Below are 23,240 nucleotides of genomic sequence, written 5' to 3'. Positions count from 1 at the left end.
TAGGGAAGCATTGTAAAGCACAGAGAGGTGTGGTAAAGCATAGGGAAGCATTGTAAAGCACAGAGAGGTGTGGTAAAGCATAGGGAAGCATTGTAAAGCACAGAGAGGTCTGGTAAAGCATAGGCAAGCATTGTAAAGCACAGAGAGGTCTGGTAAAGCATAGGGAAGCATTGTAAAGCACAGAGAGGTGTGGTAAAGCATAAGGAAGCATTGTAAAGCACAGAGAGGTGTGGTAAAGCATAGGGAAGCATTGTAAAGCACAGAGAGGTATGGTAAAGCATAGGGAAGCATTGTAAAGCACAGAGAGGTCTGGTAAAGCATAGGGAAGCATTGTAAAGCACAGAGAGGTCTGGTAAAGCATAAGGAAGCATTGTAAAGCACAGAGAGGTGTGGTAAAGCATAGGGAAGCATTGTAAAGCACAGAGAGGTCTGGTAAAGCATAGGGAAGCATTGTAAAGCACAGAGAGGTCTGGTAAACCATAGGGAAGCATTGTAAAGCACAGAGGTGTGGTAAAGCATTGGTAAGCATTGTAAAGCACAGAGAGGTGTGGTAAAGCATAGGGAAGCATTGTAAAGCACAGAGAGGTATGGTAAAGCATATTAAAAAAACAGGGTAAACTAACCCTTATAAAAGTTTCTCATAGTAAAAGCACAGCAAAGTGTAATTGTGCACACTGATGAAAATATAGTTCACAGCCTCATTTAATACCTGCCGAGAGTTCTGGTAAAGCATATTAATGAATATAGTAAACTGTGGTAAATGCAGAGTATAACCATGAGGGAAAAGTGCAGGGGGGGTAGATAAATCCCTCTGATCCCACGTGCCCCCCCCCCATTATGGTAAAGGATGTATTGCATAATCGGAAGAAACACGATTGACCCAGATAACAAGGGGCTGGGGGAGTGTGGTGCAGAGGAACAGTGAAAGTTGTTTGGGTGGGAGGGTGTGTTAGCCTTCCTAGGATTTCCAATGACGTTTGATCTGAGGCAGGTTCCTGTAATGCTAACCCCCCCCCCCAACCTGTTTCCATGGCGCCGGGCAGGCAATAAGGTGACTAAGCAGGTGAAGCTCTAATAATCGAAGGCTTGTTTTCGCCTGCTTTTGTTTCCCACCCCTGTGATCTCTTTGTTTGCCTGTCTGGCTGGTGAGAGCTGATTTCTAAGCAGCTGCCGGGAGGCTTTTGAGGAGAACAGTATGGAGGAGGCTGGCACTCTTCCAAACTGACTTTCCAAATCGTAACTTAACAAAAACACTGTGCGCAGACAGAGGCTCCCCCGTAATGGAGTAGGAATCGCACCTCCGAACGTCCACGTGAAGTACAGAGCTCGTCGGGTTATGGCCAAATGCTATCCCAAACATGTGCAGGAGGCTCGGAGTGCGTGATCATAACAGTGTGGTGAAGAGTGGTGCTAACTCAAGGCAGCAGGGATGGAAACAAGACTCCTGCTGCGTAGCGGTTTCACCCATTCCAGGTTTTAGTACGAGCTTGATTAGGTAACAAGCTCAGGTGTGTCTCATTGGACTCTATGGAGTGGGAGCCTTTAAAGAAATCACCCCAGGAGGAAAGCCAACAAGGCCTGCTATCTGATATCGGCTAATAATAATATCTTTATTTTTATATAGCGCCTTTCAGAGTGGACCACCGTCACAAAGCGCTTTTACAGAGGCAGGCTGTGAACTGCGCATTATATGCAGAGTCACTTCCAATAGGACGTTGATTTAACATCTCATCCGCAGGACGGAGCACAAGGAGGTGATGTGACTCGCTCAGGGTCACACGCAGTGAGGCCGTCAGTGGCAGAGGTGGGATTTGAACCGGGGACCTTCTGGTGACAAGCCCCTGGACTTTAACCACTGGACCGCACTGCCTCCAAACGGGGGCGGGGGGTGGGGGTGTACGGAAGATTAAACTGTGGAAGGATTTAGTAAATTGTAACCCAGGGGTCCCAGCTGTGTAACAGGATCAGAGGGGAACAATAGTTCAGCCAACAGGAAGCGTTTTGAATGGTTCACTCCTTGCTGTGCGTTTCTGCATTGAAACTTCTTCCCCTTGCTGTGTGGAGAACCAGAGGTTTAAGTTGTAGGTTTGGTCTTGAACCTTAAAACCTTACAGCTCCAGCAGTCTTGTTCAATGCACTGTTCAGTTAATACAGTGGTTTTCAACCCCCGGTCCTGGGGACCCCCTGCTGCGTCTGCGTGGTTTCATCCCAACTGAGCTCTTAATTACTGAACTAGACCCTCAATTGAACCGATCATTGGCTTAATTAGACATTTTTCTAATTGTTTTCAGATCTTGAAACACTTGCATAGTTCAAGTTACTTATAAAATGTTACAGCGAAAATCTGCAGCTGTTTTAAGAGCTGAGAATGATTAAAAAGGTCTAATTAAGCAAATGATCCGTTCAATTAAGGGTCTGGTTCAGTAATTAAGAGCTCGGTTGGAATGAAAACCAGCAGACACAGGGGGTCCGGGGTTGAAAACCACTGAGTTGATACACTGTGGTATAATTCCTTTGGTTTGGTGTCTGCTGGTTTCCACATTCTTCCCCAGTTTAGCCCTCGCTCTGCCTTATCACAAAACAGACCTTGGCAGTTTGATAGTCCAGTTTGTTTACATTCCCCAGTGGGCTTATTCCAGTGCTGACACAAGGCCCCCCCCGCCCCCTTGAAAACTTGCCTCTACGTCACTCTTGCAGCAGTAGAGGGTTATCAAATGCCTATTCTGACACTGACATGGTCTTAGAAAAACAAGTAAATACAAAAAATATATCTGCCTGTGCTGACCTTTTGTATGTGAACTCAGGGATGGGAATAAGACTCCTGTTGCACAGCAGTTTCACCCATTCCAGGCTTTACCACCAGCTTGATTACCCACCACAGTGTGTAGGCAACAAGCTCAGGTGCGTCTTATTAAACGCATAGGAAAACCAGGAATGGATCAGAGTGCTGTGCAACGGGAGGCTTATTTCCATCCCTGGATTGGACCGCTGAGGACCCAGTCCACTCTGTATTCATCTTTGAGAAGCATTGCAAGAAAGGCTTCTAAGATGTACAGCTCTTGTGTCCTGATGAATTACTAAACAGACATCTGTGTGTGTTTAAGCATACAGCAGCCACTTGTGTTAGCCTGCGTGTAAGCACTGAGTGCTAGCAAAAGCGCTCAGTGTTATCAGACACTGAGGAATGCTGTCTTGCTCAATAACGCACCGCACAGTTTGTAGATAAATAATTGACAGAGCAACTCTGGTGTCATGCTTTCACATGACTTGCATTCTGTTTTGAACTGGGGATACAATCATCGGAGAGATACAATCCAGTCTCTTCCAGTTTCCCCATAGCGAAAGCATATCCAAGTGTAATCACACATAGTGAAAGCATGGTAATTGAAAAATGTGACATTTTGAACTCTAACATGAAATACTACTGTACTACTATTATGGCTTCCGGTAGAGTTTTGCTATTATCATTTTGTTTCTTTTGATTACACAATGTTAAATAAAACCTCTAAATTTAAGTGTCTTTTTTTATTTTCTTTTATGATGTCTCAATCCTAAAATTCTAGGTGATGCAAAACTTTTGCCCATAGCTGTTCGTTGGAGCTGTGCTGTGCTCTGAGTTCAGGGTGTGGTGCAGTGGACTGCTGACTCTGTAGAGTGTCTGAGCCCAGCATTTAACTTTCATACCCGTCTATTTAATGCTAAATTACAGCCCTCCCTGATCCTGCTCCTGCTTGCTCTGCTGTTGCAGGCTCAGTGACTAACTCCGCTCGACAGGGAATTTTTTGGTTTAGTTTTTTTAAATAGCTGACTCACCAAGCAAGTCATTTTTTTGTGTGTGTTTTAGACATGAGAAGGCCCTGGTGGTTAGAGCTGAGGAGGGACTGGGAGGGAGGCAGTGTGGCTTTAGTGGAGCTGAGGAAGGACTGGGAGGGAAGCAGTGTGGCTCTAGTGGAGCTGAGGAGAGACTGGGAGGGAGGGAAGCAGTGTGGCTCTAGTGGAGCTGAGGAGGGACTGGGAGGGAGGGAAGCAGTGTGGCTCTAATGGAGCTGAGGAGGGACTGGGAGGGAGGGAAGCAGTGTGGCTCTAGTGGAGCTGAGGAGGGACTGGGAGGGAGGGAAGCAGTGTGGCTCTAGTGGTTAGAGCTGAGGAGGGACTGGGAGGGAGGGAAGCAGTGTGGCTCTAGTGGAGCTGAGGAGGGACTGGGAGGGAGGGAAGCAGTGTGGCTCTAGTGGTTAGAGCTGAGGAGGGACTGGGAGGGAGGGAGGCAGTGTGGCTCTAGTGGTTAGAGCTGAGGAGGGACTGGGAGGGAGGGAAGCAGTGTGGCTGTAGTGGTTAGAGCTGAGGAGGGACTGGGAGGGAGGGAAGCAGTGTGGCTCTAGTGGAGCTGAGGAGGGACTGGGAGGGAGGGAAGCAGTGTGGCTCTAGTGCTTAGAGCTGAGGGAGGAAGGCTGTGTGGCTCTAGTGGCTACAGTGGAAGCACTGAGAGAGACGGCTGTGTGATTGAGTGTTCTGATTGAACGTTTTGAAGTTGTGGATGTAGACATGGAGACGGAGAGACACGCACAGAGTGGTAGAGACCTCCGTCTTGCATTTCCGTAGCAGCACAGCTCTGGAAGGAAGCGGGTTTTTTTGTTGCAGATATCGAAGTCACTTCTGCTTTTAATGTAACTTTTAAACCTGCTCAGCTGTGTTAAAATCGGGTCTTCCTGTGCCGTCCATTGCTGTTTGTAATTTTCGCCCCATTTTGTTGCATTCTGTGTTTGAACGGCTTCAGAATTGCCCTTCCCGTTGAAGGTGTTTTTTTTTTCCTTAATTTTATCATGCTTTGCGAATTGTGTCGGGACAAAGCTAGTGAGTTGTTACAGATTTTGTTCTTTTTAAAGTCTTGTTTTTATGCATACAATTAATTTTAGATACTAATGCAGAGATTGTAAATCAGACCCCTTCTGCACAGCAGTTTCACCCGTTCCAGTTTTTACTACCAGCTTGATTAGCCACGCTGAGGTAGCAAGCTCGGGTGAGTCTTATTAGACTCCTAGCAAAACCAGGAATGGATCAAACTGCTGTGCAATGGGAGTCTTATTTCTATTGCTAATCCAACTGTGAAAATATTCATGCACCAACTCCGACAACACTAAGAAAATTCACTGCCTTAAAAAAAAAAAAAAAAGCAACCGTCGTTCATTTTCAATTTTTTTTGTTTTTACATTTGTGTTGCCGTTTCCTGGCAACAGAAACCCTGCATTTTGAGAGACAGGCTCTACAGCACGCACATAATATGTAAAGTGAGAAAAGGGAACATGCAAAGCGCTCTATGTAAAGCAAACGAAAGTAAGCAGCTGAGTAAATCTGAAAAAAAAAATGAGTCTGCGTGAGAGAGGAGGGTTTAAATGTCAGTCTGGCCTTGATAGCGATAGCTAAACGACTGGGAGGCAGTGTAGCTCTAGTGGAGTTGAGGAGGGACTGGGAGGAAGGGAGGCAGTGTGGCTCTAGTGGAGCTGAGGAGGGACTGGGAGGGAGGGAGGCAGTGTGGCTCTAGTGGAGCTGAGGAGGGACTGGGAGGGAGGGAGGCAGTGTGGCTCTAGTGGAGCTGAGGAGGGACTGGGAGGGAGGGAGGCAGTGTGGCTCTAGTGGAGCTGAGGAGGGACTGGGAGGGAGGGAAGCAGTGTGGCTCTAGTGGAGCTGAGGAGGGACTGGGAGGGAGGGAAGCAGTGTGGCTCTAGTGGAGCTGAGGAGGGACTGGGAGGGAGGGAGGCAGTGTGGCTCTAGTGGTTAGAGCTGAGGAGGGACTGGGAGGGAGGGAGGCAGTGTGGCTCTAGTGGAGCTGAGGAGGGACTGGGAGGGAGGGAAGCAGTGTGGCTCTAGTGGTTAGAGCTGAGGAGGGACTGGGAGGGAGGGAAGCAGTGTGGCTCTACTGCTTAGAGCTGAGGAGGGACTGGGAGGGAGGGAAGCAGTGTGGCTCTAGTGGTTAGAGCTGAGGAGGGACTGGGAAGGAGGGAGGCAGTGTGGCTCTAGTGGTTAGAGCCGAGGAGGGACTGGGAGGGAGGGAAGCAGGGAGGCAGTGTGGATTAACTCTGGCTTACTGGGAGGGAGGGACAGAGGCTGCGAGACCCCAGAGCTGGTTGTCTGGGAGGAATTTCAATGAGTTTCCTCCCCAGTAGGGGAGAATGGTGTGCTGACAAGGGACAAGGGACAAGCCTGGATAGACCAAATGGCATTTCCTTGTTCTCAAACTTTTCTTCGGTTCTAAAATGCCTTTCTCTACAGCCCACCAGTGCCATTGTCAAAACAGTGCAAATAAATAAGGCAAAGGGGTTAATAATAATGATAATCACAAACAATGTTATATTTACAATGGGAAGTGACCCCTGCAATTGAGAAAGGCGTAGAACAATAGCTGCTCCCCCTGGCCAGGACTCGGAGACTGGACAGTGCTGGGAGTGTCTGATCAGCAGGGTGTGTTTGAGTGTGCAGGGGTCACCCAAGCTCCTTCACACTGTACAGATCTGGCTAAAAGTGTTCTACGTCACCTAGAATTTTAGGATTGTGACATTTAAAAATAAATAAATAAATAAATAAATAAAAATTGAAACTTAATTTAGATCTTTTATTTAATCATGTAATCAAATAAACTACAAAATATTTCATGTTAGATTTGGAAGTGTCAGTTTTTTGTTAAGTATATGGAAAACTACAAAGCGGTGTGCGATTCAATATGTTAACGTAACCTGATTCAGCAGCTTTCATTCGACTTTATGAAGCAAAATCAGTTCATTCTATATAGAGGGGGATGCAAAACTTTTGACCAGAGGTGTGCAGTACGATGATAAGCAATGTGTTCACAATCCACATCCAGACCTGCCCACCAGGAATCAGACGGCAGGCATTGTGAATGCGGGCTCCCCTTAAGCGTTCTCCATGCTAGCTTCCTTTCCTAATGTCTGTGTAATAAAAACACGTCCCTGTAAATCTATAAGCGCACAGCATGTGAAGTTGTAAGCGGCCGACAGCTTTTCTCTACAGTTATTACACAGCAAATGTTCCTAAATACTGAAATGCTTACCTGAACTACAGTAAACACAGAAGAGATCTGCGCTCTTAGTGAAATTATAAGTGTAGTTGCTGCTAATTATTCCAGTGGGGATGTGACTTATGTTTCATGCACCCATCCATTTGTTCCTTCCTGTTCGTTCAGGTTAGATTTTGTTTTTAGCCCAGAAGCTGTAACTGTGTGTACATACAGTAATTACAATAACAACATGTGAACACATGACCAATTAAAAGGAGTGACTGTACCTCCTGAGGTTTCTATGAAACACTGGCCAGACACAGTCTGATTGCCTCCAGCCTGGGTCGTTCATTTAATTCAGGGATGGAAATAAGACTCCTGTTGCATAGCAGTTTCACAAGGGTTTGGGCGGAAAGGCTTATAAATAGGGACTGTCTGTGTGAGGCAGAGTCGCCCTGGCACTGCCAAACTGTGCGTTTGTGTGACTGAGGCATCGTCAGTTATTGAAGGGCAGGCTTCTCCTCCAAGGTACAGGGCTGCACAATAAAAAAAATAAGTCTGTTTAAGCACAGCATATGCAGTTGTACTGTAAGTGGGGGACTGGTTGGAGTTGCACTGCTTGCTTGTGCATGTCGCGTGGCTTCCGTTTTCTCTCTGTGGTCAGATCTTTGTGGCTGAACAGCACAGTGAGTCACGGCATTACAGCCTGGATCGTAAAGTACCAGGGACCCCGGCAAAAACACGCTGCGATTCATAAACAACGCACCATATTATTAATGTATTGTTATTGAGTCATTTAACAGACGCTTTTATCCAAAGCGACTTCCAGAGACTGGGGGGTGAACTATGAATCATCACCAACTGCTGCTGCTGCTGCTGCAGAGTCACTTCCAATAGGTTTGACGTCTCATCCGAAGGACGGAGCACAAGGAGGTGAAGCGACTTGCTCACACACAGCAGTGCCTGAGCTGGGATCGAACTCGGAACCTCCTGGTAACAAAGCCCCTTTCTTTAACAACTGGACCACCGAGCCCAACCATATGAAAAGGAACAGGTGGTCTTTTGTAGCTTGGCAGTTGAACGAGGCACACTGCTCTCTCGGCGCTTTCCCCATAACTCGCATTCTTTAGTCCACACCCGCTCATCAACAAAGTACAGTGTGTGTGTGTTCGTGTGTGTGTGTGTGTTCGTGTGTGTGTGTGTGTTCGTGTGTGTGTGTGTTCGTGTGTGTGTGTGTTCGTGTGTGTCTGTGTGTGTTCGTGTGTGTTTGTGTGTGTGTTCGTGTGTGTGTGTTCGTGTGTGTGTGTTCGTGTGTGTGTGTCTGTGTGTTTGTGTGTGTGTTCGTGTGTGTGTGTTCCTGTGGTCCTGTGTTCCTGTCCACCAGGACTCAAACTTCTTGGAAACTTGAACGAAACAAAAGCAGAAATCCCTGTGCTGCAGTGTGCTTCAATCCTGATTTTGAGGTGCGTGACCGGGGAGATTAAAAAACTGCAGGCGTGGAGGAAGACTTTTAGTCGAAGCCTAGGGATGGATCGGAGCTCGTCCGGTTCCTAGGAGCTGATCGATCTCAAAACATAAGTCGGGTCTTCAAGGATCCCAGTGATTCAGCATATCAGCAGCATGGCTAGGTACAGTAACCCGTCCCTTATAAAGGTTACTTGCCTCTCAGCAGCTTCAGTTAACTACATTACAACCTGCTTGGAGTGAAAACCTGGTCCGGATTGGATCTCAAACCTGGACCGGATTGGATCTCGAGGGCCAGGTTCTAGCGATTGCGTTGGAGCCTGGTTTGGGCGCACAGATCAGGGTGCTTTTGCAGCAGGAAGTGATGCAGTCACATCCTGTTGTGGGCTGGTGACTCTTTTATTTTGTGGTAGAGGGCCTCTCTGTGCTTTACAATGCTTCCCTATGCTTTACCACACCTCTCTGTGCTTTACAATGCTTCCCTATGCTTTACCAGACCTCTCTGTGCTTTACAATGCTTCCATATGCTTTACCACACCTCTCTGTGCTTTACAATGCTTCCCTATGCTTTACCACACCTCTCTGTGCTTTACAAAGCTTCCCTATGCTTTACCAGACCTCTCTGTGCTTTACAATGCTTCCCTATGCTTTACCATACCTCTCTGTGCTTTACAATGCTTCCCTATGCTTTACCAGACCTCTCTGTGCTTTACAATGCTTCCCTATGCTTTACCACACCTCTCTGTGCTTTACAAAGCTTCCCTATGCTTTACCAGACCTCTCTGTGCTTTACAATGCTTCCCTATGCTTTACCACACCTCTCTGTGCTTTTTAAAAGGCTTACCTGGAAAAGGATCCTGACGAGATCCCTTTGAGAATACGACACTGTGTTTAATCTAAACAGCAGGCTCACAGGCATGCTGAATACACTGCAACACTGAGCGACTTCCTAATACTTCCGAACAATGGGGGAACTTGATATTTCGAACTGGGCGTGGGTGCATGCATGTTTTTGCAATGCTTTTCAGGTCATCCTGTGTGTATCAGTGTGTGTGTGTGTGTGTGTGTGTGTGTGTGTGTGTGTATCGGTGTGTGTGTGTATCAGACTGTGTGTGTGTAATTTTAGCTCTGTATTAACGTTCTGTATGTTTGCAGGCAGCTCAGTGCTGTTGGAGTCTGTAATAAGACCTCCATGTACAGATGCAGGGTTTGTTGTACATCGGGTTAGTCATCGATGCCAGATTACTGGCGAGCAATCTCCACTGCAGTGATCTTGGGCTTGCCATTGGTATGGTATTAATGGCTTAGCAGCTGGACTGCGTTTTGTTTCATTGCAAAAAAAAAAAAAAAATTAAAAATGGGCTTATTTCAAGGCACATTGTGTTCTGAAAATTAGATATTTCGCCAAATAAACATATATATTAAAGCAGAAATAAAATAGATCATTTTTCTCTACAGCTGTGTCCAATTTTAGGATTGAGACATTAATTTTAAAAAATATTTAAATTCAGAGAGCGAGAGAGCGAGAGAGCGAGAGAGAGAGCGAGAGAGCGAGAGAGCGAGAGAGCGAGAGAGAGAGAGAGAGAGAGAGAGAGAGAGGAGCCAGCTGCCCAGTGTTTCGATATGTTTTCTATAATAGATTCATATGGTGGTTACAGATGACCCAATTGCCTTGGGACAGAAGTTTAAGAATCACTGTTTTAAATAAATAAAGCGTTATTGAATCCAGCAACACACACTTGAGCACCACAGGCACGGGAATAAGACTCCTGCTGCACAGCAGTTTCATCCATTCCAGGTTTTACTACCAGCCTGATCAGCCCCCAGTGTGTACCGCTAACACGCTCCAGTGCGTCTTATTAAACTCGTAGCACCAAAACCAGCAGTGGATCAAACTGCTGTGCACGTATTTCACTGTGCTTTACTACACTTTGCTTTTTACTGTAGGGCGCTTTCATAAGGTGTCTCTGAGAGTCTTGATGCGTGCTTGGAGGCAGTCTGATTCCACATGGCACAGAGATCCTGCAGCTTTCAACTGGGTTCAACCCCACTATCTGCTGTGGTAAAGAGTAGAGCGACACAGAGCCAGTTGCAGGAGTGTGGAGTAGTGGTTAGGGCTCTGGACTCTTGACCGGAGGGTCGTGGGTTCAATCCCAGGTGGGGGGACACTGCTGCTGTACCCTTGAGCAAGGTACTTTACCTAGATTGTTCCAGTAAAAACCCAACTGTATAAATGGGGAATTATATGTAAAAATAATGTGATATCTTGTAACAATTGTAAGTCGCCCTGGATAAGGGCGTCTGCTAAGAAATAATTAATAATAATAATAATAATAATAATAATAATAATAATAATAATAATAATAATAATAATAATAATAATAATAATGACCGTGTTCATTTTTTCCCTGGGATCAGGAAACGCAGACACAAGGGAAGACAACTCATTGCAAGCATCATTATAATACAAACCCACCCCCCCCCACAAAAAAAACAAAACCAGCAAAGGAAGGTTCCAAGACTTATTACAAAATTCCTTTGTACAGCTGTAACAGAATGGCAAGTACAGTGCGAGGCCGTTTTTAATGAGGCTGGTTTTAGCTAACAAATTGAAAAGGAATGCGCTGTTTTTCTTTTCAGATGTGTTCAGCTCTTGCAGCCTGGACTCGCTGCACGGTGGGGGAGTGGGGTGGGGAGTGGGGGGGGGGTGTTTGAGTTGTGTCAGGGAGGGTCTGGTTGATATTAGGACTTGTAATTGTTTTTTCGTGCTGTGTTGGCCTCAGGCCTACCTGGAAAAGGCCCCATTTGTGGCCTGAGAGTCCACAAGGGAATGGAAGGGAAGGAGGGGGGGGGGGGCGTGTGGCTACAAAGCAAACATGGTCAAGGGCTTGAAGTTCAGAGTTGAGGGAGGGAGTGTGAGGAGAGAGCGATAGTGTGTGTGCATGTGTGTGTGTGTCAGTGAGTGTCTGATGGCTGTGTGTGTGTGTTCGCTCGTTTTTATAGTGCTTGCGGTTTATAGCCCCCCCCCCCAACCCCCCAAGGTAGAAAATAAATGTGTGTGTGCATGTGAGAGAGAGGGAAAGGGAAAGACAATCACTGTAACAAAATACAGTATGAGATTGTGTGATCGTTGAATAAGAAGTAAGAAATCTGGCTTGCCTTGCCAAGTTTCAGTGCCTGCTGCTGCCTGCTTCTTACAGCCCGCACAAAGCATAACAAATTATGACAAGATCAACTGGCAGTCATCCAGCGCTAGGTCATCACCAGTTGCTATAAAAGAGAACTTTTAATGCTTGCATAATAATGCAGTGTTTTGCGGTGATCCCCTTATAGATGCTTCCTATAGTAAAAGCACAGAAAAGTGTGATCAAGCACAGTGAAAGAATGGTAAAGCGCAGGGAAGCATTGTAAAGCACAGAGAGGTCTGGTAAAGCATAGGGAAGCATTGTAAAGCACAGAGAGGTGTGGTAAAACATAGGGAAGCATTGTAAAGCACAGAGAGGTCTGGTAAAGCGTAGGGAAGCATTGTAAAGCACAGAGAGGTCTGGTAAAGCATAGGGAAGCATGGTAAAGCACAGAGAGGTCTGGTAAAGCATAGGGAAGCATTGTAAAGCACAGAGAGGTCTGGTAAAGCATAGGGAAGCATCGTAAAGCACAGAGGTCTGGTAAAGCATAGGGAAGCATTGTTAAGCACAGAGAGGTCTGGTAAAGCATAGGGAAGCATGGTAAAGCACAGAGAGGTCTGGTAAAGCATAGGGAAGCTTTGTAAAGCACAGAGAGGTCTGGTAAAGCATAGGGAAGCATTGTAAAGCACAGAGAGGTCTGGTAAAGCATAGGGAAGCATTGTAAAGCACAGAGAGGTCTGGTAAAGCATAGGGAAGCATTGTAAAGCACAGAGAGGTGTGGTAAAACATAGGGAAGCATTGTAAAGCACAGAGAGGTGTGGTAAAGCATAGGGAAGCATTGTAAAGCACAGAGAGGTCTGGTAAAGCATAGGGAAGCATTGTAAAGCACAGAGAGGTATGATAAATCATATTTAAAAAAAAAAACATGGCAAACTATGGTAAATTCATAGTATAACCATGAGGAGAAAACTTATGAGGGGTGTGCTGTATGAGACTGCAGCGTGGAACTGGAAGGGAAAGAGTGTGATAATGCAGCGAGGCAGCGAGCCAGGCCTCTGAGAGCTCTTGTGTTGCTGTTTCTGCGTGTTAGCATTCCCCCCCCCCCCTGCTGGGTGCAGGAAGCCTGGGTCTTGTGACTGAGTTCCATGCACAGCACACAGGGAGTGTGGTCAGTGAGCTGCACTGCCTGTCAGTCCCATTGGAGACCACAAACACAGCGAGAGAGACGCTCTCGAGTTTGATAGCTCTCGCTATTCCAAATTAGCTGGCTCTCAGATCCCCAGTACAGCACTGAGTTCTCTATACTAGACTGTATTGAATTAGCTGGCTCTCAGGTCCCCAGTACAGCAATGAGTTCTCTATACTAGACTGTATTGAATTAGCTGGCTCTCAGGTCCCCAGTACAGCACTGAGTTCTTTATACTAGGCTGTATTGAATTAGCTGGCTCTCAGATCCCCAGTACAGCACTGAGTTCTCTACACTAGACTGTATTGAATTAGCTGGCTCTCAGATCCCCAGTACAGCACTGAGTTCTCTACACTAGACTGTATTGAATTAGCTGGCTCTCAGATCTCCAGTACAGCACTGAGTTCTCTATACTAGACTGTATTGAATTAGCTGGCTCTCAGATCCCCAGTACAGCACTGAGTTCTCTATACTAGACTGTATTGAATTAGCCGGCTCTCAGATCCCCAGTACAGCACTGAGTTCTCTATACTAGACTGTATTGAATTAGCCAGCTCTCAGATCCCCAGTACAGCACTGAGTTCTCTATACTAGACTGTATTGAATTAGCTGGCTCTCAGATCCCCAGTACAGCACTGAGTTCTCTACACTAGACTGTATTGAATTAGCCGGCTCTCAGATCCCCAGTACAGCACTGAGTTCTCTATACTAGATTGTATTGAATTAGCTGGCTCTCAGATCCCCAGTACAGCACTGAATTCTCTATACTAGACTGTATTGAATTAGCTGGCTCTCAGATCCCCAGTACAGCACTGAGTTCTCTACACTAGACTGTATTGAATTAGCTGGCTCTCAGATCCCCAGTACAGCACTGAGTTCTCTATACTAGACTGTATTGAATTAGCTGGCTCTCAGATCCCCAGTACAGCACTGAATTCTCTATACTAGACTGTATTGAATTAGCTGGCTCTCAGATCCCCAGTACAGCACTGAGTTCTCTACACTAGACTGTATTGAATTAGCTGGCTCTCAGATCCCCAGTACAGCACTGAGTTCTCTACACTAGACTGTATTGAATTAGCTGGCTCTCAGATCCCAAGTACAGCACTGAATTCTCTACACTAGACTGTATTGAATTAACTATCTCTCCATCCCTGATTTTAAGTAAGGTAATCAAAGAGAAGAGCTAATCAGGCAGGATTCTAAACAGTTTAAATGTCAGCCAAGAATTAACATCCCTAGACTGTAAAAGTTAACATCCAGTGGTGTTTAATTCTGCCTTTAACAGTGTGTTTGATTTTGTCTTTTGAAAACGAAGGCACTATTTTTAGTTATTTTAAACTCTAGAGGCTCCCATGAGTGTATTTGCAGCTGCTAAGTATTGGTCGCCTCCACTCTCACACACTGTACACACGCACACACACCCTGTAATAACGTGGCTAAATGCGAACAGCCGACAAAACCATTTCAGTCTGTTTTCTAAAAATTCCGTCTGACCCTTACTAACTGGATCTAGAAATACAGTTAGTACACCACGAACATAAAATGCTTTTTATACAGAGCGGTTTGTGTAAAGGGATGTTGCCGAGGGGAGGGAATACTGATAGAACTGCGTGTAATAATATGTAAGGCTGTAGCGATCCATCGTGTAGCGACTTTCTTTTGTGTGATGTATCGTATGGCAGGAGAGGTCTGTATCGTTTTGTATTGTGATACCAGTCCTAAAGCACAGCATGGCTCATTGTACTGCACTGTAGTTCACCAAATGCATGTGTGTGTTTCATAGTTGGTATGAATACACTGTCATTTATTTCTTAAATAGTCCATCGTTTTAATGATCATTTAATCTTATTATGCATCATACAAGTAGCCCCTGAGAACCATTATTATTGTTATTATTATTATTATTATTTATTTCTTAGCAGACGCCCTTATCCAGGGGGACTTACAATTGTTACAAGATATCACATTATTTTTACATACAATTCCCCATTTATACAGTTGGGTTTTTACTGGAGCAATCTAGGTAAAGTACCTTGCTCAAGGGTACAGCAGCAGTGTCCTCCACCTGGGATTGAACCCACGACCCTCCAGTCAAGAGTCCAGAGCCCTAACCACTACTCCACACTGCAACCCTAAAATAATTACGCAATGCGTATCATAGTAACGTATTAAATAGTCATTTAGACGCTTTTATCTAAAGCGACTTAGAGACTAGGGGGGTGAACTCTGCATCATCAACAACTGCTGCTGCAGAGTCACTTCCAATAGGAGCTTGTTTGTTTGACGTCTCATCCGAAGGACGGAGCACAAGGAGGTTCAGTGACTTGTTCAGGGTCACACACAGTGAGTCAGTGGCTGAGCCGGGATTTGGACCCGGAACCTCCTTGGTTAAGCCCCTTTCTTTAACCATCGGACCACCGAGCCTCCATGCGTCATATCCCGACCTGCATATCGCGATAGGTGTCGTGACATTAGGGTGTCACTGCACCCCTACTCTTCAGGAGTTTTCAGGGCGTTTTTAAGAAAAGGCAATTTGGCAGTTTACCGCGTTTCTCATCGGAGGGAGGCAGCGTTACATTTTGCGATCTTATCGTAACACCCATAATAATATGCGCATGCATGTTTTCAGTCTATAGAGTCTAATTATAGATAGAGATAGATCATATTCTTCATTTGTTGTTGCCACTTGCTCTGCTCTCCACTGCAGGGTGAAGAGGCTTTCTTATAAGACCCTACTTGACATTTTCAGTGGGCTGATTGATTGTTTTGTTTTGAGTGTCAGTGTGTTTGCTCCTGTGCTCTCCACACCAGGCCTGCTGTCTCTCTCGGTATACAGTCTGGGTGCCGTGCTGTGCTGTGCTGTACTGTACTCTCTGTACAGGGCATTCACTGGGCGCTCTCGTGAGCAGTCAGTGTTGATGGGAGCTTTGCAACCTTTCACATCCCAACAAAGGAAGCCCTGTGCGCCCCGCTTCAAGGCAGTCCTTGGGAGTGCAGTAGCGATGTCACAGTTTACACAAACTCGCTGTGTGGGAGCAAGCTGTCTCCTCCTTTCTTTTTTCTCTCTCTTCTTTCTCTTTCCTTCTTTCTTTCTCTCTTTCTCTCCTTTCTTTCTCTCATTTCTTTCTCTCTCGACCTTTCACATTTTTGGATTTCTCTCTTTCTCTCTCTCCTCTCCCTCTCTTAATTTTCTTTCCCCCTCCATCATCATTTCTCCCTCTCCGTCTCTTCTCTCACCCTCTCAACTTTCTTCAGAGCTGGAAATAAGACTCCCTGCTACACAGCAGTTTCACCCATTCCAGGTTTGACTACCAGATTGATCAGCCACCAGTGTGCACAGGCAACAAGCTCAGGTGTGTCTTATTAAACTCCTAGTAGAAACCAGGAATGGATCAAACTGCTATGCAATGGGAGTCTTCTTTGCATCCATGCTGTCTCTCTCAATTAAGAGCTCGGTGGCTCAGGCAGCAGCTAGTTCACTCGACCCCCGTGCCTTTCACCTCAGGAGACCAGGGTTCAAATTGGGTCCCAAGTGCATTAATTCAGATTCAGGCAGCTATGGCCAAACGTTTTTTTGCCTCCCCCAATAGAATGAAAACACACATAAGGTCGAATGAAACCTGCTGAATAATGTTACGTTAACATATTGAATTGTGGATCCCTGAGTGGCTCATCCAGCAGGGAGCGCAGGATGAGTCACACAGCTTGGACGGGTGTCGCTTTGCATCCAGGCTGTGCAAAGAGGCCGAACTTCGCCAGGGACTCCGAAGGGGGCGTCACTTTGACTCTGGTGATCCCAGGGGTGGGGATGGGAAACCGGCAGGGACTTATCGTGCAACAGCAAACCCTACTGGCCAGAAACCAAGCATATTGAGAGTGGATAAGAAGCAGGGCTGATCTCTGTCTTCTGGGATTGATAGCCCTCCCACCTCTGCTCTGGATTGCTCAGCGTAGAAGCGATTCTGGCTTCAGGCTTGTGAGATCGGAGGATGCTCACACACCCTCAGAACATCTGTGCTGTGTGGGGACTGTGTGGGAACATAATTGGACATTTCAAATTGGGGGGGGGGGGGAATAAATAAAAAATAATTACTGGTCACTCTAAATTATAAAAAAAAAAAAGAAATCTAACATGAAATAATGTACTTCTAGTGCGGCTTCCGGTAGGTTTGTGCGATATCATTTTGTAGTTTCTTTGATTACGCGATGTTAAATTATGTTCGTACTGTTTATTTATTATTATTTTTTTTTTATTGTGTCTCAATCATAAAACTCTAGGTGATGCAAAACATTTGGCCAGAGCTGTACATTCTCAGGGTGAATTTGCAATTGCATATCTCCTGCCTGGCTTTGCTAACCTTGTTTTTGTTTAATTGAGTGTGGAATTTTGTTGGGTTGAAAGTCACCCCCTGAGAACAGAATGTAAACAGCGCTCTCTCTCTCTATATATATACTGTAAATAGCAACGACTGCACCTGTATTGTGAGACTCTGGAACCAGCCCTTTGAAACAGGTTTGAAATCCTGGTTTTAAACACGCCTCGTTTTTAATTAGCACCCATTTTGAGTTTTAACAATAATTCTTCTTCAAAAAGCCAAGTTCTGTACGATGCTTCATTTCGTTCCAGTGCAGTGTAATGTAATTATTATTTATTTCTTAGCAGACGCCCTTATCCAGGGCGACTTACAATTGTTACAAGATATCATATTATTTTCACATACAATTACCCATTTATACAGTTGGGTTTTTACTGGAGCAATCTAGGTAAAGTACCTTGCTCAAGGGTACAGCAGCAGTGTCCCCCACCTGGGATCGAACCCACGACCCTCCGGTCAAGAGTCCAGAGCCCCTAACCACTACTCCACACTGCTGCCCCCTGCTGTAATGCAGTGCAGTGTAATATAATGCAGTGTAATGTAATGCAGTGTAATGTAATACAGTGCAGTGTAATGTAATGCAGTGCAGTGTAATGTAATGCAGTGCAGTGTAATGTAATGCAGTGCAGTGTAATGTAATATAGCGTTCAGTATCAGTCCTGGCCTGTGATCCGTGCTTCAGTAACGCTCTTCTCTTCCCCACAGACCTGTCGAAGAACCGTCTCTCGGAGCTCCCTGAGGAGCTGTGCCAGCTCATCTCCCTGGAGACCCTGAACATGTACCACAACTGTGCCAGGAGCATCCCGGATAGCATCGGCAACCTGCAGGCTCTCAGCTACCTGAACATCAGGTAACATCAGGACCCCACCCCTTCAGGGCCTTCTTTCCTGTCAGTAACCAATCAGCTGCTTCCCCTACTGACTGACATGCTTGGCAGCCAGTAAGAGGCCCCCCTGAAGACACACTGCTGAGCTGAAATGGCCTGGGAAAGTTTCCCAGAAGGCAAGGCGAGCAAACGGAGAACTTGCTTTTTACTAGTGCAGTACCAAGTGTCATGTTTTTAAAATGAAGAGAAGTGTGCGATGTCATGTGTTTCTTTCGAAACTGCACATCTTAGACCTAAATAGTGAATAGGGATCCTTCAAGAAGCTGCTTGATGAGATTCTGGGATCAATAAGCTACTAACAACCAAACGAGCAAGATGGGCCAAATGGGGCCTCCTCTCGTTTGTAAACTTTCTTATGTTCTTAATGTGAAAATACTTTATTATTATTATTATTATTATATGAAACAAATAAAATAATGTAAGGTTCATTAAAGACTCGGTTGTATTTTACATTAGTTATATGTTAGTAAACGTTTATCAACTTTTATCTTGTCTTTACATTCGCAAATGTTGGACATTTTCTCTAAATTTTATATTTCATTTCATTGCAAAAGTGTTAGTGTAAATCCTTTAGCCAGTAATGATCTCCCTGAATGCCTTTTAAAAAAGAGAAGAGATCTGACGCTGCAGAGGTCTGTTTACTGCTGCTGTGTCTGCAGTGGAGACTCGTGGCCTCGCTGAGCTGTCACATGCTCTGTGGTTTGCTTGCATGTCTGCAGTGAGGAGTGACATGTGACTTAGCATGCTGCACAATCTCATTCGCAGTGAGCGCTTCCTGTTTTCCTGAGTGCTTTAGCAGTTCACCTGCTTTGAACCGAGAAGAAAGCTGTCAGTATTTGACAACTCAAATTTCTGTGCACACCCTTACAGAAGAGTCCCACAGTTAAATTAAAACCCAGCCCTGCAGAGGAAGTATAGTCCAGCCAGCTTTATAAAGTATTATTCTAACTAAGGTAACCTTTATAAAAGTTTCCCATAGTAAAGCACAGTGAAAGCATAGTCATGCTTAGGGAAGCATTGTAAAGCACAGAGAGGTGTGGTAAAGCATAGGGAAGCATTGTAAAGCACATAGAGGTCTGGTGAAGCATAGGGAAGCATTGTAAAGCACAGAGAGGTGTGGTAAAGCATAGGGAAGCATTGTAAAGCACAGAGAGGTGTGGTAAAGCATAGGGAAGCATTGTAAAGCACAGAGAGCTGTGGTAAAGCATAGGGAAGCATTGTAAAGCACAGAGAGGTGTGGTAAAGCATAGGGAAGCATTGTAAAGCACAGAGAGGTGTGGTAAAGCATAGGAAAGCATTGTAAAGCACAGAGAGGTGTGGTAAAGCATAGGGAAGCATTGTAAAGCACAGAGGTCTGGTAAAGCATAGGGAGGCATTGTAAAGCACAGAGAGGTGTGGTAAAGCATAGGGAAGCATTGTAAAGCACAGAGAGGTACGGAACAGTAAAAGTATATTAGTAAACATGACAAACCAGGGTAAAGTGTGGTAAATGCATAGTATGGGAAAACTGCAAAAATACAAAGGTAAACTCTATAGGGGAATGCATAGTTAATGCAGTTGTCCATGCCTTTAGAATTTATATCAGCAGTCTGCCTTGAACAGGAGACACTTACAAATGAAATATGCTGCAATGTTGTGAAATGTGGTGTTTTGGCTGCTGCTTGGTTTATAACGTCTCCGTTCTCCTCCGCCTCTCTTCCTCTTTGCCAGTCGGAACCAGCTCACCTTCCTGCCAGCCTACCTGTGCCACCTGCCCCTGAAGGTCCTGATCGCCAGCAACAACAAGCTCTCCGCCCTGCCAGACAACATCGAGGCCATGGGCAACCTGCGACAGCTGGTGAGGGAGCCACGTAAAATCTACTGCACTGCACTACAGTACAGTACAAATCTATTTATTCATAGCGCCCTTCACTCTATGGCATCCTAGCACGCTGTACAAAGTTAAAAACAAACTAAGTAGCTAAATATATATATAAAAATACACTCCAGTTACAACCAATTTCAAAAAAGCACATTAAAAAATTAATTTTAGACTTTAAAAGTAGCGTTTGCACTTACTCTAAACTATGCTGTCTTTTTTTAAAATATTTTATTTTTGCACTGCAACCTTGCATTGCCCTGCGGCACCAGCAAGTGGCCTTGGAATAAAGGCGCCTGACAAATAAACTAAAACTGAACACAAATATCGAACGTTGCAAGCGACTAGAACTGCAAGGGGCGCGGTGGTCTAGAACGACGCGAGAGCCCCTTCTGATCCGTCTGTCCGTCCTGTCTCTCTGTCTGTCAGGATGTCAGCTGCAATGAGATCCAGTCTCTCCCACCGCAGATCGGCAGTCTGGAATCTCTGCGGGATCTCAGCGTGCGGAGGAACAACATCACAGTGCTTCCGGACGGTAACGGGAAAAAAAACACTATACAACTACAGTGTGTGTGTGCATGCATGTGTGTGTATATATATGTAGGGTGATGGATGCCTCTAGCTGAGAGCCGAGCTGCCTCTCGTTAACCCTTCCCCTCCCGGCTGTGTTTCAGAGCTGTCAGAGCTGCCGCTGGTGCGTCTGGATTTCTCGTGCAACCGCGTCACGCGGATCCCCGTCTGTTACCGCCACCTGCGCCACCTGCAGGCCATCGTCCTCGACAACAACCCGCTGCAGTGCCCCCCCGCGCAGGTAGGCTCGGGCTGCCCAGCTACCGGGGAAAAAATGACCATCAGCCTGTAGAATGAACTCCTTCTGCTTCATGAAGTCATATAAACCCTGCTGAATAATGTTACGTTAACATATTGAGTTGCATATCGCTTTGTAGTTTTCCACGTACTTAATGTGACTGTTTTGAAATTTAGCATGAAGTGCTGAATCCATAAGGAATGTGGAATGCTGTTGTTGTTATTACAGTACTGTTAGAGCAGATATTGGAAGCGATGATTGTAAATGTACAGTGGAATTGCTGACTTCAAGGTATAACCCCAAAGCACGTCTCTCTTATCTGTGCAAAACCTTAGCGTTTAAAAAGCAAAAAGCAAAGAAAGGATTTATACTTACGAAAATTTGTAAAAAGGAGTATGTTTGCTCAGTCGTTATTACCGTGTTTTGAAATTAACCCTCTGCATCTTCTCTATCTTCTCTCTCTTCTCCCTTCTCTCCCCTCTCCTCCCTTCTCTCCCCTCTCCTCCCTTCTCTCCCCTCTCCTCCCTTCTCTCCCCTCTCCCTTCTCTCCCTTCTCTCCCCTCTCCCTTCTCTCTCCCTTCTCTCTCTTCTCCCTTCTCTCTCTTCCTTCTCTCTCCTCTCTCTCCTCTCTCCCCTCTCTCTCCTCTTTCTCTCCTCTCCCTTCTCTCTCCTCTTTCTCTCCTCTCTCTCTCTCTCCCTTCTCTCTCCTCTCTCCCTTCTCTCTCTCCTCTCTCCCTTCTCTCTCTCCTCTCTCCCTTCTCTCTCTCCTCTCTCCCTTCTCTCTCCTCTCCCTTCTCTCTCCTCTCTCCCTTCTTTCTCTCTCCACTCTCTCCTCTCTACTCTCTCCTCTCTCGCTCTCCCCTCTCTCTCTCTCTCCGCAGATCTGCACGAAGGGTAAAGTCCACATCTTTAAATTCCTGAACATCGAAGCCTGCAGTAAGACCGCGCAGGAGCTGGAGGAGTTCGAGCGAGCGGCCCGACCCACTGGCTTTGCCTCCTGGTAAGGGACACGTCTGTACTGTCGACACGATACAGTGTAACTGCAAAACACTGAAGCTAAACTGTGCCCTTATCAAAGTTCACCACGCTTATCTTGCACAGTAATTTAACATTCTTCCCATACTTATTGTCCCATGGTTACACTATGCATTGTGTCTTAATTCACCCTCCTCCCCCCACCCTCATATAAGATGGATCTAAGTCTCTTGTTGCATCGCAGTTTGATCCCCCATGTCAAATTTCCTTTCCCATTTTTAAAAGCCTGTTCTTGTCTTACTGTTTTCCCGCAGTCTGTCGGATGAGTTCTGCCCGGTGCGGCAGTACGGAGGACTGGATTCGGGGTTCAACAGCGTGGACAGTGGCAGCAAGCGCTGGTCAGGGAACGAGGTGAGGGGGTTATACTGTAACGGTTAAACCCCCCGGGCAGGGCTCGGTACGGCACTGGGAGCCGTGGATCAAGCTGAGACCCAAACACTCACACAGATACCAAGCATCAGAGCTCGGTTACTGATGGTCTCCTGCATCATGGTGCATGGAGCCAGCCCAGACAAGATTGCATGTACAGACAATTCTGTACATGCGGTTTCATGGTCAGTTACTCATTTATCGCTGGCAGTGGGGGACGTCCGTTACTGACCGTACTTTGTTTTTTTTTGTATTCATTCTCAGTGCCTTCCTCGTTTTTATAACGTGGATATGTGTAGGACCCTGTGATTTTGTATTTTGAACCCTGTGTTTGACTGCAGGGTCTCTCTCTCTCTCTCTCTCTCTCTCTCTCTCTCTCTCTCTCTCTCTCTCTCTCTCAGTCCGCAGATGATTTTTCTGATCTGTCTCTTCGCATGGCTGAGATCACGCGGGATCAGAGGCAGCTGAGAGAGAGCCGATCCTCTCACACGCTGGGGGCCAAAAGCTCCGGTAAGGGGGGGGGCCCTCCACGTTGCTCGCTGCGTCATCATAAAGGGGGAACACCAAGCCACTGTGTCAAACCCCCCCAATTCTCCCCTAAGTGTGCCGTGCAGCGTCCTGAAACCCCTTTCTCTCTTTCCCTCTTCTCTCTCAGTGAACGGAGAGGTGGAACAGATAGATTTCATCGACAGCAGTCTGAACGGAGAGGAGGAAGATGACTCGAAATCAGATTCCAGCCCACAGCAGCAGACAGCGCCCCCTGAGGTGAGGGAGGCCTCCCTGCATGCGTTACAGACCCAGGGAGCTGGGAAGAGTGGAAATTCTGGAGCATGCTGAGAACTAATGACACACTATACTAAAAATGTTATTTTTTAGCTTTTTTGTGTTATTTTTTTATATTTTATTTTTATCCATGTTTTGGAAGTTACAGAAACTTTAATCTGATTCATTCTGATTTTTTTTTTAATCTAAATATATTTTGAGTCAATCACTATTGGATCATTTTACATTTTAGTATTTATCTCCCCAACTCCCCTTTTCATGAGTATAATAATGTGTGTTTTTTTTAATCTTTCAAACAACCCCAGAAATACCATTAATTTCTTTATTTCTTTATTTAT

At 45.8% G+C, this 23,240-nt stretch overlaps 1 protein-coding gene across 3 annotated transcripts in view; it reads left to right on the top strand.

Annotated features, from left to right (window-relative positions):
* LOC117962591 (leucine-rich repeat and calponin homology domain-containing protein 4-like) overlaps positions 1 to 23,240 on the top strand; it is a 38,064-nt gene that overhangs the window by 1,392 nt on the left and 13,432 nt on the right. For all 3 annotated transcript variants that reach the window (XM_059014607.1, XM_059014606.1, XM_059014605.1), the window contains exons 2-9: positions 17,869 to 18,013; positions 19,760 to 19,886; positions 20,337 to 20,442; positions 20,582 to 20,718; positions 21,597 to 21,715; positions 22,005 to 22,101; positions 22,521 to 22,629; positions 22,775 to 22,884. In XM_059014607.1, the coding sequence (XP_058870590.1) occupies positions 17,869 to 18,013; positions 19,760 to 19,886; positions 20,337 to 20,442; positions 20,582 to 20,718; positions 21,597 to 21,715; positions 22,005 to 22,101; positions 22,521 to 22,629; positions 22,775 to 22,884 (950 nt within the window). The remainder of the gene's footprint in view (positions 1 to 17,868; positions 18,014 to 19,759; positions 19,887 to 20,336; positions 20,443 to 20,581; positions 20,719 to 21,596; positions 21,716 to 22,004; positions 22,102 to 22,520; positions 22,630 to 22,774; positions 22,885 to 23,240) is intronic.

The sequence above is a fragment of the Acipenser ruthenus genome, chromosome 48 (genome assembly GCF_902713425.1).
Source record: "Acipenser ruthenus chromosome 48, fAciRut3.2 maternal haplotype, whole genome shotgun sequence".
Classification (NCBI taxonomy): Eukaryota; Metazoa; Chordata; class Actinopteri; order Acipenseriformes; family Acipenseridae; genus Acipenser; species Acipenser ruthenus.
This window is presented reverse-complemented; position numbering and strand designations above follow the sequence as displayed.